This window comes from Oncorhynchus kisutch, linkage group LG15 (assembly GCF_002021735.2).
Source record: "Oncorhynchus kisutch isolate 150728-3 linkage group LG15, Okis_V2, whole genome shotgun sequence".
NCBI lineage: Eukaryota > Metazoa > Chordata > Actinopteri > Salmoniformes > Salmonidae > Oncorhynchus > Oncorhynchus kisutch.
The window spans coordinates 62,079,593-62,095,060 of record NC_034188.2 but is presented as its reverse complement, the minus strand read 5'-3'; the positions used below and the strand labels follow the sequence as shown (position 1 = coordinate 62,095,060).

At 43.1% G+C, this 15,468-nt stretch overlaps 2 protein-coding genes across 7 annotated transcripts in view; one reads left to right on the top strand and one right to left on the bottom strand.

Annotated features, from left to right (window-relative positions):
* The window catches only part of LOC109905642 (tripartite motif-containing protein 3-like), a 40,166-nt gene extending 31,707 nt beyond the window's left edge, over positions 1-8,459 (top strand). For all 6 annotated transcript variants that reach the window (XM_031790734.1, XM_031790737.1, XM_031790735.1 and 3 more), the window contains 9 exons: positions 94-390; positions 2,067-2,331; positions 2,972-3,075; positions 4,155-4,322; positions 4,540-4,708; positions 5,089-5,148; positions 5,372-5,442; positions 6,040-6,180; positions 6,321-8,459. In XM_031790734.1, the coding sequence (XP_031646594.1) occupies positions 94-390; positions 2,067-2,331; positions 2,972-3,075; positions 4,155-4,322; positions 4,540-4,708; positions 5,089-5,148; positions 5,372-5,442; positions 6,040-6,180; positions 6,321-6,473 (1,428 nt within the window). In that variant the 3' untranslated portion in view covers positions 6,474-8,459. The remainder of the gene's footprint in view (positions 1-93; positions 391-2,066; positions 2,332-2,971; positions 3,076-4,154; positions 4,323-4,539; positions 4,709-5,088; positions 5,149-5,371; positions 5,443-6,039; positions 6,181-6,320) is intronic.
* Positions 8,326-15,468, bottom strand: part of LOC109905641 (complement C4-B) — a 30,090-nt gene continuing 22,947 nt past the window's right edge. The window contains exons 29-40 of the mRNA XM_020503137.2: positions 14,765-14,920; positions 14,619-14,678; positions 14,417-14,510; positions 14,109-14,292; positions 12,394-12,481; positions 11,084-11,158; positions 10,818-10,920; positions 10,539-10,628; positions 10,334-10,426; positions 10,163-10,246; positions 9,816-9,957; positions 8,326-8,853 (exon numbers count right to left, since the gene is read on the bottom strand). Of these exons, the coding sequence (XP_020358726.1) occupies positions 8,712-8,853; positions 9,816-9,957; positions 10,163-10,246; positions 10,334-10,426; positions 10,539-10,628; positions 10,818-10,920; positions 11,084-11,158; positions 12,394-12,481; positions 14,109-14,292; positions 14,417-14,510; positions 14,619-14,678; positions 14,765-14,920 (1,311 nt within the window). The 3' untranslated portion in view covers positions 8,326-8,711. The remainder of the gene's footprint in view (positions 8,854-9,815; positions 9,958-10,162; positions 10,247-10,333; positions 10,427-10,538; positions 10,629-10,817; positions 10,921-11,083; positions 11,159-12,393; positions 12,482-14,108; positions 14,293-14,416; positions 14,511-14,618; positions 14,679-14,764; positions 14,921-15,468) is intronic.

Sequence of the window (15,468 nt, the reverse complement as noted above, 5' to 3'; positions counted from 1 at the left end):
TGTAGTGCACTATATAGGGAATAGGTTGCCATTCGGGACGAAGCCATAAGGATGCTGGTTAAACGTAACAAGCCTTCCCTTGCCCCCTCCCAGCCCCATGAGAACAGCCATCTTGACTGCCAGGTGGAGACAGAGGGTCTTCGTCGTTCCATCCAGAATCTGGGTGTGCTCATCACCACAGGAGCCGTAGGCCACACCTCCGTCGCCACGGGAGAGGGACTACGCCACGCCCTGGTTAGCCAGCACACCACCGTCACCGTGACGACCAAGGACAAGGACAGTGAGCTGGTGAAGACTGGCAACGCGGCGCTGCGGGTTGAGATCGTGTCGATGGACGGGGCGGTAACCACGGAGACAGAGGTGGTGGATAATAAGAATGGGACGTATGAGGTGAGGATAATTGTACTTTGTGTATGACATCTAACTTGCAATATATGTATTGTATTGTATGTAACGTACAGTTGAAGTTGGAAGTTTACATACACTTAGGTTGGAGTCATTAACTTATTTTTCAACCACTCCACAAATTTCTAGTTTTGGCAAGTCGTTTAGGACATCTACTTTCTGCATGACACAAGTCATTTTTCCAACAATTGTTTACAGACAGATTATTTCACATATAATTCACTGTATCACAAAAAAAATGTAATGGCTTTAGAAGCTTCTGATCATTTGAGTCAATTGGAGGTGTACCTGTGGATGTATTTCAAGGCCTACCTTCCAACTCAGTGCGTATTTGCTTGACATCATGGGAAAATCTAAATAAATCGGCCAAGACCTCTGGAAAACAATTGTAGACCTCCACAAGTCTGGTTCATCCTTGGGAGCAATTTCCAAATGCCTGAAAGTACCACGTTCATCTGTACAAACAATAGTACGCAAGTATAAACACCATGGGACCACGCAGTCGTCATACCGCTCAGGAAGGAGGGCAAAAGTTAAAAGTGCACATCGATCCCAGAACAACAGCAAAGGACCTTGTGAAGATGCTGGAGGAAACAGGTACAGAAGTATCTATATCCACAGTAAAATTAGTCCTATATCGAAATAACCTGAAACGCCGCTCAGCAAGGAAGAAGCCACTGCTCCAAAATCACCATAACAAAGCCAGACTACGGTTTGCAGCAGCACATGGGGACAAAGATTGTACTTTTTGGAGAAATATCCTCTGGTCTGATGAAACAAAAATAGAACTGTTTGGCCATAATGACCATCGTTATGTTTGGAGAAAAAAGGGCGAGGCTTGTGAGCCGAAGAACACCATCCCAACCGTGAAGCACGGGGTGGCAGCATCATGTTGTGGAGGTGCTTTGCTGCAGGAGGGACTGGTGCACTTCACAAAATAGATGTCAGCATGAGGAAGGACAATTATGTGGATATATTGAATCTCAAGACATCAGTCAGGAAGTTAAAGCTTGGTCGCAAATGGGTCTTCCAAATGGACAATGACCCCAAGCATACTTCCAAAGTTGTGGCAAAATGGCTTAAGGACAACAAAGTCAAGGTATTGCAGTGGCCACCACAAAGCCCTGATCTCAATCCCATAGAACATTTGTGGGCAGAACTGAAAAAGCGTGTGTGAGCAAGGAGGCCTACAAACCTGACTCAGTTCCACCAGCTCTGTCAGGAGGAATGGGCCAAAATTCACTCAAATTATTGTGGGAGGCTACCCGAAACGTTTGACCCAAGTTAAACAATTTAAAGGCAATGCTACCAAATACTAATTGAGTGTATGTAAACTTCTGACCCACTGGGAATGTGATGAAGGAAATAAATGCTGAAATAAATCATTCTCTCTACTGTTATTCTGACATTTCACATTCTTAAAATAAAGTGGTGATCGTAACTGTCCTAAAACAGGGATTTTTACTAGGATTAAATGTCAGGAATTGTGAAAAACTGAGTTTAAATGTATTTGGCTAAGGTGTATGTAAACTTCTGACTTCAACTGTATGTATTGTGTCAATTGTTTAATGTACAGTGTTTATTTTGTATACAGCAGGACTGTCTAGGACTATATTCCCCTGGAGGCGCCTGATAAGGTTCTGTTCCATAATATTCTGCAGGTGGGCTATACCATGCGCTCTGAGGGGGAGTTCTCCTTCTCTCTCCTCCTGTACGACCAGCCGGTCAGGGGCAGTCCGTTCCGGCTGCGTGCGGTCAAGCCCTCGGACGTCCTGCAGTCTCCAGACGATGTGAAGAGGAGGGTGAAGAGTCCTAGTGGGACGGGGGGCCACATCAGACAGAAGGCTGTGAGGAGACCCTCCAGTATGTACAGCACCACCAAGAAGAAGGAGAACCCCATCGAGGATGAACTCATCTACAGAGTCGGTAGGTGCAGATCATAGAGACATGTAATCCCTGTTTAATATTAGTCTAACTCTGTGGTACAGCTGCTCATATTGACTTTAGTCATTTAGGTGATTATCTTTTGACTTAAAAGAAGTGGATTTAACTAAAGTCGGTAAGACAATAACAAGTCATATTGCAAGTAAACACATTTTAAAAACAGCTTTCTTTGCTACGCTCTTTGCTAATCAGTTAAAAGACCAGCCATGGGGAAAGAAGGGAATACAACACATTGGTTCAATGCTCCTGTCATTTTTTAAGCACTATTACTGATGAATACATTCACATTTGACTTGTTATTTTACTCTTGTATCCAGAGGCAGTGCATGCAACTGAAGTTGGTACAGTAAGACTAAAGTAAGACCTCCACAGATCACGATCAAGTTGGATAATAGCTCTCTTAGTTATCTCAAAGTGCAGGCTGCAGGGTACAGACAATGCTGTGGGAAATACTCACACTTTGTTTCACTGCTCCCAGCAATCTTACTGATGAAGATCTTTTGAGGTCTCTGTGATAACTCGTGACTCTGCTATTTAGCCCTTGGGCCCATGGACACAGACTGGGTTCTTATTTTATGTGTGATGGTTTGACTCAGTCTTAATGGATGTGTGTATTTGACAGGAACCAGAGGGAGAGATAAAGCAGAGTTTACAAACCTCCAGGGAATCTCTACCTCCAGCAACGGACGCATCGTAGTGGCTGACAGCAACAACCAGTGTATACAGGTGAGACTACAGCCATACAACCAGTGCATACAGGTGAGACTACAGCCATACAACCAGTGCATACAGGTGAGACTACAGCCATACAACCAGTGCATACAGGTGAGACTACAGCCATACAACCAGTGTATACAGGTGAGACTACAGCCATACAACCAGTGTATACAGGTGAGACTACAGCCATACAACCAGTGTATACAGGTGAGACTACAGCCATACAACCAGTGTATACAGGTGAGACTACAGCCATACAACCAGTGTATACAGGTGAGACTACAGCCATACAACCAGTGTATACAGGTGAGACTACAGCCATACAACCAGTGTATACAGGTGAGACTACAGCCATACAACCAGTGTATACAGGTGAGACTACAGCCATACAACCAGTGTATACAGGTGAGACTACAGCCATACAACCAGTGTATACAGGTGAGACTACAGCCATACAACCAGTGTATACAGGTGAGACTACAGCCATACAACCAGTGTATACAGGTGAGACTACAGCCATACAACCAGTGTATACAGGTGAGACTACAGCCATACAACCAGTGTATACAGGTGAGACTACAGCCATACAACCAGTGTATACAGGTGAGACTACAGCCATACAACCAGTGTATACAGGTGAGACTACAGCCATACAACCAGTGTATACAGGTGAGACTACAGCCATACAACCAGTGCATACAGGTGAGACTACAGGCATACAACCAGTGTATACAGGTGAGACTACAGGCATACAACCAGTGTATACAGGTGAGACTACAGCCATACAACCAGTGTATACAGGTGAGACTACAGCCATACAACCAGTGTACAGGTGAGACTACAGCCATACAACCAGTGAGAGAAAGGTAACCATGTGTATAAGTGACAGTGTGCAGAGTGGAATGAGTGTAAACATGAATGGATGCAAAGCAGAAAATGTATTAGGTTAAGGCTGAATTTTCAATCATAGTATCACAGGTCAAACACATATTTCAGGGCAAATCTCAAATGCCACATTGTCCCTTTTAGAAAAAGATGATCTCAAATCAAAATCTGTTTCTGAGTGTTGTTACGCTATTCTTATCCAGGTGTTCTCAAACGATGGGGCATTCAAGCTAAGGTTTGGGGTCAGGGGTCGGTCGCCGGGGCAACTGCAGCGCCCCACTGGGGTCACCGTGGATATGAACGGTGACATCATCGTGGCCGACTACGACAACCGCTGGGTCAGCATCTTCTCCTCCGACGGAAAGTTCAAGGTGAGAGGTCATCAGGTCACTCTAGGAGACTGGTCTTGAGGAAGACCTCGAGCTGAAACATCAACATTAAACAGTCTCTACTATATCCCCTCTCCTTGTATGTTCTATACATACCAGATGCACTGAGCTTTCCCATAGCTGCTCCTCAGATCAGACTCATCACATCTCTCCCTGTCCATCCCTCTGACCCTCCGTTTTCTCCCTCGCTCCCTGACAGAGTAAGATCGGTGCGGGTCGTCTGATGGGCCCTAAGGGCGTGGCGGTGGACAGGAACGGACACATCATCACCGTGGACAACAAGGCCTGCTGCGTGTTCATCTTCCAGGCCAATGGGAAGCTGGTCACCAAGTTTGGAGCCAGGGGGACGTCAGACAGACAGTTCACAGGTAGGGGAGACACTCCTTGCTTGATCTGTCTGTGGGTTTGCAGTTTTGGAACAATTCCTGTGCAAGTATTTGACATGTACAGTATACTGTATTTGCACCAGGTCTGGGCACAGCTAGCACTGAGCAACGACACAAACCATTGTACTATACATAATATGCACTGAGCTTTCCCATAGCTGTCTCTTTGATTTGTACCTCAGACAGTTTGCAGGTACTTGGGGGAAAATCTTGTATTCTCCTTGTTTTCACTCTTTGGTCAATGTGATTCTCTTCCATTTCTATAATCTTCTAATGACATGGCTCCACTAGCTACATGGAGAAACCTGTCACTCGTTTCAATCTCATCTCTGACTTTGACCTTCTTATTGTTTATTTTTTAGAAAAAAGTGGTACAAACATTTCACTGGAACCAAAGCTGAGTAAATCTGGCCCTGCGTTCAGTAAGTATTGATGTATTCTATAGCAGTCTCTTCATGATACAACTGCCCATTGCCATGTCTTACGTTGTACATTGCTTGGTGTTTCCCTTTTGTGGCTAGTGTTTCCACAGTCCTGTTGTGTACAATGCCCTAAAATAGTCTGGAACTTCCTCTACTGCACTGTTATGTTGATGACTCATGTTCTCTCCGCCTCCTCTCTCCCTTCCTCCCTCCCCTTCCCTAGGTCCCCACTTTGTGGCGATCAACAACAAAAATGAGATTGTGGTAACAGACTTCCACAATCATTCGGTGAAGGTACATCTCACTATTCTCTCTGTGTGTGTGGGTTACTGTAGTTGTATCAGGTTGGTTTAAAATGCTTTGACTTCAGGCCTTCAGTGTTCTGTTGTGGCAGCTTTGTGTCACTCCCATCCTGTAGTTACTGTACGTCACTGTGCCACAGGAAAATGTCCCACTCCCACTGTTGGCTGTTTGAATCATTTCAAATGAAAGGAGTAGAAATCCACAAACTCTGTTATAGTCAATGTTGGATGTGTTATAGTCAATGTTAGGGTTAGGGTTGTGATTTAAGGTTGTGCTTGAGGCTAGGGTTAGTGGATGTGGACATGACGCTAGGGATGTGGACATGACGCTAGGGATGTGGGCATGACGCTAGGGTTGAGGTTAGAGTTAGGGTTGAACATGGATTTGGACATGAAGCTGGGTTGAGGTTAGGGTTTAACCTGGCTGTGGACATGAGCTAGGGTTGAGGTTAGAGTTAGGGTTGAACCTGGCTGTGGACATGAGCTAGGGTTGAGGTTAGAGTTAGGGTTAAACCTGGCTGTGGACATGATGCTAGGGTTGAGGTTCGGACACACTACTTCTGAACAGTTTGAATTCCTTCCCTAATAGGTGTACAGTGCAGACGGGGAGTTCCTGTTTAAGTTTGGTTCCCATGGCGAGGGGAACGGACAGTTCAACGCCCCGACGGGCGTTGCCGTGGACGCCAACGGGAACATCATCGTTGCCGACTGGGGGAACAGCAGAATACAGGTCAGTTATTGATGTTATCTTGATGACAAGATCAACAAGCAGCCTGTCATTATTTTTTGTTTGCCCTTTTGCGTTAGATCAAAAGTAATGTAACTTATGAGTACAGCTGACCCTGACCTTGTTTTTGTATTGTCCTGCAGGTGTTTGATAGTTCCGGGTCGTTCCTGTCCTACATCAACACCACAGCAGACCCTCTCTATGGTCCACAGGGCCTGTCTCTCACCTCTGATGGACACGTGGCTGTGGCTGATTCTGGCAACCACTGCTTCAAGGTTTACCGCTACTTGCAGTAGCCATTGCTTTAGGGACGGTCTGTTGCAGGCCTACCACTACCAGGGTACATCCCAAATGGCCCCGTATTCCCTTCATAGTGCACTACTTATTACAATAAACCACAAAAGTAGTGCACTATGTAGGGAATAAGTTGCCATTTGGGATGTACCCCAGATCCGGGCCAGACAGACAAACCAACCACAGCCTGACCTGGGTCCCAAAAATAGGTCAAATACTTGAAAGTATTTGAGATGTGCTTGATTTATCTATTTATTTGAGTTTGCACTTTTGGACTGTTTCAGGCAAACGAAATCAAGTGCAGCACTTGAAGTATTGGAAAGCATTTGATCTAATGTATGTATTTTTGCCCCCAGGTCAGAGCACATGTGGTATCACTGAGCAACGACACAAACCAATGTACTATACATAATATACAGGTGCAATGATCTTTCCCATAGCTGTCCCTTTGAGTTCCACATCATCCAGTTAGTGTTCTCTGAACCCCCCCAACATCATGAAGTAACAATATAACCCCCGTTTACTCCTCCATGTGGTGTGTTATGGAGTTTACTTTGTCCCAAATGGCACCCTATTCCTCATGTAGTGCACTATGTAGGGAATAGGGTGCCATTTGGTATGCATCCTATGTGTGTAGAGTCTATTTACCTTTGTTTGGTCATTGATGTAAAACTATGAGGAGGTATGAAGTGTGTATATACTGTAACTGATATGAGACCTACACGACGTTCAGATCAGTGATAGATTGACGTATAATAGAGCCATGTTGTGAAGGAGCTGGTCCCAATGCATGAAGTTGTATCTTTACCTTGCCAGCTCAGACAGGATGACATAACAGTGGAGTTTATGAACTCAGTTGTTTCTTCTCCATGATAAGTGCAATGAACGATGTGCTTACAGTGAAACCAACCAACGCAAAAGCTTTTGAAACAATTTCTCAGTTATCTAAGAAGAAACTGACTAATATAAAGCCATCTCACATATAAAAGGTCATCACCATCTGTGCATTGATTTGCTGTATGTACTGTGTAATGGATCATTATCTGTGCATTGATTTTAAAACATATCTTTTGGTTATTCCGAGAACAGCAGTCTAGCATTCCAGCGTTTCTAACTAAGTATGGCAGCTGTCCTAAAGTGTGCTTTTTAAAACAGTTCAGCCGGAGAAGAGATGTCATGAGCAGCACAATTATTATAAGTACAAAAATGAAAAATGGAATTGCTAATTTATTTTATACACTAGCTCAGCATTTACAAATTATTTTTCTAATTTGTTTTATTTGTATTTTTTTTAAATTCACGCCTTTGTCATTTGTCTCAATATACAGAAGAAGAAAAAAACGAACCACTTGAGGGGACTTTTCAGAGTCGAACAAACAGTGCAGATTTAGAATTGGTAAGATTTGATTTGCCAAGAAAGTTGGTTTTGAAATGTGACAAAAGTTGGAGTACATATTGAAAACCAGTACCCATGATTATATCACTTAGTGTTATTGAACATGCAAAACTACATTAGATTTGACTAACTTGTTTATTTATGATTGAAACCCATAAATCAACAGAATTACAGTTTAATATAGTTGGTCTTCAGAAGCTGAAACCACAGTGTGAATGTTTCACAGCTTCAGTGTGTGTTAAAGGACTAGAGCTATGTTTCATTGCCTTATCACAGTTCATTACCAGGTTATAGCATTTCATTACCGGGTTATAAAAGTTCATTAGCAACTTATAACTATTGTCCTGAGGGAAACATTAGCATTTGACGAGCTACAGTGGAACACCCCCTGGTTTTCATCACTGTAACACAGAGTCCCTATAACCTCTGACGTCATGAAGCCAAACAGCAGCCAGACAGATTGTAGCCAATCACAGGCTATTTTATTAAGGAGTATTAGACACATCACAGTCTAACTTTGTTTCAACAATATGTCTCTCAATCTTCTTTCTCTGTGAATATGCACTGGTAATAAAAGCACATGGTTTATGGAGATACTGAGTGTGCTTTCTGCTTTCCTCTATACAAAAAAAATATATCCTTCTCTGAATCACAGTCTCTCTGTTGATTCCCAGGACAGTTATCCTAGGTCAGGTGACATTCAGGAGGCACAACTTTCTGAAACGTTTCAGATAGAAATGTATTGCATAGAGCCAACATATTTACCTATTCTCAATGGCAGAAAAACATGTCTGTTCTATATAATTTATTTCTATCTGGACGTTCACTGAAGGGAAGCCGTGGTTTAGATTGAACACTGGTTGAGCTCGTAATATACCATGAAGTCCTTGAGCATGTTGCAGGCTTTACGGTTATTAGTAGCTTTACACTTCCTCTCCTCTGGAATCTCCTCCAACCACATCTTATTATCCAGGACATAGACAGGCCTACGGAAGACAGCATTTAGTTATAGGGGCATGGGTAGGACAACATTTAGTTATAGGGGCCTGGGGTAGACAACATTTAGTTATAGGGGCCTGAGGTGGGCAACATTTGGTTATAGGGGCCTGAGGTAGACAACATTTAGTTATAGGGGCCTGAGGTAGACAACATTTAGTTATAGGGGCCTGAGGTGGGCAACATTTAGTTATAGGGGCCTGAGGTAGACAACATTTGGTTATAGGGGCCTGAGGTGGACGACATTTGGTTATAGGGGCCTGAGGTGGACGACATTTAGTTATAGGGGCCTGGGGTAGACAACATTGGAGTCTCTCACTCAAACTGCACTGGAATAGTCTCCTATTCTACACTGTACATATACTTTACATTTCCCAAAAGAGAAATCACAATCTATGGCCCAAATAGTTAAATTTTTACAGAATCTCAATTCAAAGATATCCTCTCTGCTGTCTTTTTTACCTGGTGATTCCATGTATTATATCAACACCGTCTTACAATATATTGACACACATAGTTAGTTGAAAAGGAAGACTGTGTCCCAAATGGCACCCTATCAGTGGAAGCTGCTGAGGAGAGGACGGCTCATAATAATGGCTGGAAAGAAACCATATGTTTGATACCATTCCATTAATTCCGCTCCAGCCATTACCACGAGCCCGTCCTCCCAATTAAGGTGCCACCAACCTCCTGTGCACCCTATTCCATAAATAGTTCACTCCTTTTGACCCTGGCTGTGACCCCACTCTTCGAGGGTGTCTCAGGGGGAGTTGAGATATGCAAAAAACTAATTTCCAAACTAATTTCTTACACACGTGTACATGTGAAGTATCACAACTATAATAACACTCAACTAATTTATTATTTTTATAACATGGTGCACTACTTTGACCAGAAAGTAGTGCACTATATAGGGAATAGGGTGCCATTTGGAACACATCCCATCACTTACTTCCCACTGTGGTCAGTGGTGTGAGAGATGGTCCCATCTCTCCCCATGATCAGGTAGTTACTGTCAGTCTTCATGTCAAACTCATCACAGGCTTTACGTTTGATCATGTCTCTCACTGCTCCAGTCTGCATCACGTCTTTACCTGGCATAGCAGAGAACCAGCACAAGAATAATGTCAAGGAAATTATACTTCCAAGAGAATGTGTGCGTACCAAATGGCACTCTTTTCTCTATAAAGTGTACTACTTTTGACCAGGGCCCTTCCAAAGTAGTGCACCGTAGGAAATAGGGTGCCATTTGGGACGCACATTGTAACATTGTGAAGACCTGTAGAGCAGAGCACTCACCTGTCTGTAGGATTTTGGTCAGTATTGTGGTATAATGTTTAAAAACTCCGTCGTCGGATGAGTTGACAATCTTGACGACGTAAACTGTCAGAAGGACAACAAGATGGTGTTAGTACCGACTACAGCACATTAGATTTATTTTGAATATTTGGGTTAGAGGTATAAACTCACCATAATTCGCAACAGGAGAGAAACAAGCAAAGGTTCTGCGAGTCTCTTTCTCCATTTGTTTACTGTGAGTGACTCTCTTCTTTGGGCAGTCACCTGAGACAAAGCAAATAAAAATACATACACAATAGTTCACAATATAACTGATATATTGTGAACTAAATATATATTCTGTCCAGACAATACAAGCTGTATGGAGTGCACATACCCTCTGCACAGGAGCACACATTGTCCTGACAGATCTTGGAGATCATGTTGCTCTTCTGCGGTGCGCTGTAGAACACAGTGCATCTCCTCTCTGTCGGGACATAGTTCAGCATTAGTCACTCAGACGATGGCTGTGTCCCATACGGCATCCTATTCTCTTTATTGTACACTACATTTGACCAGGGCCTAAACCCTCACCAGGCTGCACCAGCCCCATGGACCTTCTAGATACCTTACAACAATAGACATAACATACCCTAAACTAAAGATGGTGGTATACCTGGGTTGTAGTAGTCATAGACCACAGCAGCAGCGGGCTGCACCAGGCCCATGGGACTGATCTGTTTGGCCCGGAACGCTACACACTGTGATTCCTCTGTGATCTGGAACACGTACCGACAATACAACGTCAGAGGCAAGAGAGGACGGCATTGGCGAGAACACGAGGTCTCAAGATCTAACTTTTGTGATTCAATTTATATGAGTGGTACAGTAGTCATAGCTGATACTCATTGACGCCATGGCTTTGCATACAAGAGGTCTTACCTTAGCGAAGTAGAGGAACACTTTATTTGGGGCGATGTCATAATGGTCAATGTACTTCTCAGTACCCTTCACATTCTAGAGGAGAGGAAAATAAAAAGATGTCAAATTCCATAGTCTGACTGACAACATGTCACTAGACAGGTTTCCATTGAGGTTGTCGCGCCCGATATGTTTAATGGAAACAGCAGATATGAGAAATGTTCTAAAGATCGAAAACATTTATCTGTTCCACAGGGGTGGATTTCTTTTGTCAAACTTTCTTTATTGCGACAAATGATGATGGAAACTGTGTTTTTAGAAGAAATGACATTTGCCAAATCATTTTGATGGTGCACGGGACATGTGATTTCACCATGTAAATGTAAAGCTATTTATATACAAATATTCTTTCTTTGCAGGACAAGGAGGGTCCTGACTTTTAAGAATGTCTGAATTGCTTTTCCGATTGGCTACCTGAGACATGAAACAGATAGGTAGCCCTCCTACCTGAGACATGAAACAGATAGGTGGGAGGGCAGACAGGCTGTTGCCATATTTATTATTGTGCAATTTGCCTAAATGGGTAATAGAAACACTTCAACCACTACATTTAATTAGTTTAGCTGTGGCATCATTAAGTCACGCTGTTTTTATCTTCACAATAAACGCACCCTAGCAGGCAATTGTCTGATATATTTTATTGTTAGTAAAGTTAATGGAAACAGCTAGTGTGAATGGCTAAAATGTGTTTTCTTCCCAGAACCATTCTGCCATTTCAAAGGAGGGTCGCAATAAATGTGATATATGGTTGTTTTTTCCTTTTGGATTCAATCCATAGTGTTGAAGATCCGCACTACAGCGCCACTGAAATGTAAAGGCAATTTCCGATTGAGCAGTCAAATGCAGCATTTACCAAATCAAATCAAGTTTTATTTGTCACATACACATGGTTAGCAGATGTTAATGCGAGTGTAGCGAAATGCTTGTGCTTCTAGTTCCGACAATGCAGTAATAACCAACAAGTAATCTAACTAACAATTCCAAACTACTGTCTTATACACAGTGTAAGGGGATAAAGAATATGTACATAAGGATATATAAATGAGTGATGGTACAGAGCAGCATAGGCAAGATACAGTAGATGGTATCGAGTACAGTATATACATATGAGAATGTAAACAAAGTGGCATAGTTAAAGTGGCTAGTGATACATGAATGCAGTCTCAGTGAACACGGAAACATTGACTTTAAATTTAAATTGTGCTGTAAGTGCCTGCTAAATAACAAAAAAAAAATAATGTAAATCGATGTCAAATGTAGGCCTACTGTACCTCCTCCAGATCCTGCATGTTAGGTTTGAGTCCACTGAGAAGGGAGATGTCCACGATGACCATGCCTGTAGAATTACCACTGGCCAGTCTGTAGGAGAGGAGAGGAGAGATAGAACCATGTCTCAACCATGTCTCACACACACACACAATATACAGTGGGGCAAAAAAGTATTTAGTCATGCACCAATTGTGCAAGTTCTCCCACTTAAAAAGATGAGAGGCCTGTAATTTTCATCATAGGTACACTTCAACTATGACAGACAAAATGAGAAGAAATAAAATCCACCTACAAACAAGCAAGATTTCTGGCTCTCACAGACATGTAACTTCTTCTTTAAGAGGCTCCTCTGTCCTCCACTCGTTACCTGAATTAATGGCACCTGTTTGAACTTGTTATCAGTATAAAAGACACCTGTCCACAACCTCAAACAGTCACACTCCAAACTCCACTATGGCCAAGACCAAAGAGCTGTCAAAGGACACCAGAAACAAAATTGTAGACCTGCACCAAGCTGGGAAGACTGAATCTGCAATAGGTAAGCAGCTTGGTTTGAAGAAATCAATTGTGGGAGCAATTATTAGGAAATGGAAGACATACAAGACCACTGATAATCTCGATCTGGGGCTCCACGCAAGAACTCACCCCGTCGGGTCAAAATGATCACAAGAACGGTGAGCAAAAATCCCAGAATCACACGGGGGGACCTAGTGAATGACTTGCAGAGAGCTGGGACCAAACTAACAAAGCCTACCATCAGTAACACACTACGCCGCCAGGGACACAAATCCTGCAGTGCCAGACGTGTCCCCCTGCTTAAGCCAGTACATGTCCAGGCCCGTCTGAAGTTTGCTAGGGAGCATTTGGATGATCCAGAAGAAGATTGGGAGAATGTCATATGGTCAGATGAAACCAAAATAGAACATTTTGGTAAAAACTCAACTCGTCGTGTTTGGAGGACAAAGAATGCTGAGTTGCATCCAAAGAACACCATACCTACTGTGAAGCATGGGGGTGGAAACATCATGTTTTGGGGCTGTTTTTCTGCAAAGGGACCAGGACGACTGATCCGTGTGAAGGAAAGAATGAATGGGGCCATGTATCATGAGATTTTGAGTGAAAACCTCCTTCCATCAGCGAGGGCATTGAAGATTAAATGTGGCTGGGTCTTTCAGCATGACAATAATCCCAAACACACCGCCCGGGCAACGAAGGAGTGGCTTCGTAAGAAGCATTAAGGTCCTGGAGTGGCCTAGCCAGTCTCCAGATCTCAACCCCATAGAAAATCTTTGGAGGGAGTTGAAAGTCCGTGTTGCCCAGCAACAGCCCCAAAACATCACTGCTCTAGAGGAGATCTGCATGGAGGAATGGGCCAAAATACCAGCAACAGTGTGTGAAAACCTTGTGAGCACTTACAGAAAACGTTTGACCTGTGTCATTGCCAACAAAGGGTATATAACAAAGTATTGAGAAACTTTTATTATTGACCAAATACTTATTTTCCACCATAATTTGCTAATAAATTCATACAAAATCCTACAATGTGATTTTCAGGATTTTTTTTCTTCTCATTTTGTCTGTCATAGTTGAAGTGTACCTATGATGACAATTACAGGCCTCTCTCATCTTTTTAAGTGGGAGAACTTGCGCACTTGGTGGCTGACAAAATATTTTTTTACCCCACTGTATACGCACAGACACACATCGCTGTACTCACCCCACACACACAGTGTAGACTAGGGACTTCTCCCTCTCCTCATCCTCCTGTGGGACATGTCTCTTCCTGCGTGTGCGCAGGTCAAACCATTCTACCCTGCTCATGGGCTCATCACTAGGGTTCCCGTCCCCTTCAGACTCATAGTTATAATAGTCGTCTAGCTCAGGACCATCATCCGTGGTCTCTGTAACATTGCACATTATTCACCGTTACACATTTATACTGACAATGAATAGTGTTTTATTTTTTCAAGCAGCACTCCAGCAAATGTGTTTCGTGTTTATAGATGCATTCTGACTGAAACTTACTTCTGTACTTAACCTCTCCCTCCACCGAGACTTTGAGACTGTAGAAATCACAGAACAAGTCCTTCTTCTCCAGAGTTCTGTAGGTCTGGACCACCTGATGACATATAACAAGCACTGTGGACACTTCCACAGATTCAGACAGCCTTACAATGTTAGAATCATCATCACTTACTTTTCAAATTCATTTACTGAATTTACTTACAGATAAGGTCCCGTTTCCCTTCCCCATTGTGTTAATAGTGATCGGGCTTCCTGGGTTCACCTGACCAGACAAACCAGACAACAGATGTAAAAGAGCATTTGAGAAAGGAAATCAGAGTACTGCTTGAATTCTAAACTCGATCTCACCTGGAAGGCTGATAGGGTCAGGGCATTATGTTTCGTAAGATGAACTCCCTGCTTTCGGCCGTTTTGGTGACACATCTCAACATTAAGATCCAAGTCTTCAACATCATTTTCCAGGATGCTGTACTTAGCTAGAGCCTCAAGAGCTACAACTGTATCCTGTTGGAAAGAGAGAGATAAAGTAGGAGAGAGAGAGCAAAAGAGAGTCGAAGAGGGGGAGACAGAGCAAAAGAGGCATAAAGAGGTATAAAAAGAGGGAAAGAGAGAAAGAGCGCGAGGGAGAGAGGGGGAAAGAGAGGCAGAAAGAGAGAGAGGCAGGATGAGAGAGAGAAAAAAATAGTGATTTGCACATTGTTACAACACTGTACATAGACAATAATATAACATTTGAGTGTAATGTTCATTTTTTATTGTTTATTTCCCTTTTGTTTCTTGTCAATTTCACTTGCTTTGGCAAAGTAAACATATGTTTCCCATGCCAATAAGCCCTTTGAATTGAGAGAGAGAGAGAGAGAGACAGCGAGAGAGAGACAACTTCAACAATATAAAAAGCAAGAACAGGAGAAGAACAGAGCACAAGAGGAGAGGATCAGACTGCTGGAGGAGAGGTTGAGGGGGATGGAGGAGAGGATCAGACTGCTGGAGGAGAGGTTGAGGGGGATGGAGGAGAGGATCAGACTGCTGGAGGAGAGGTTGAGGGGGATGGA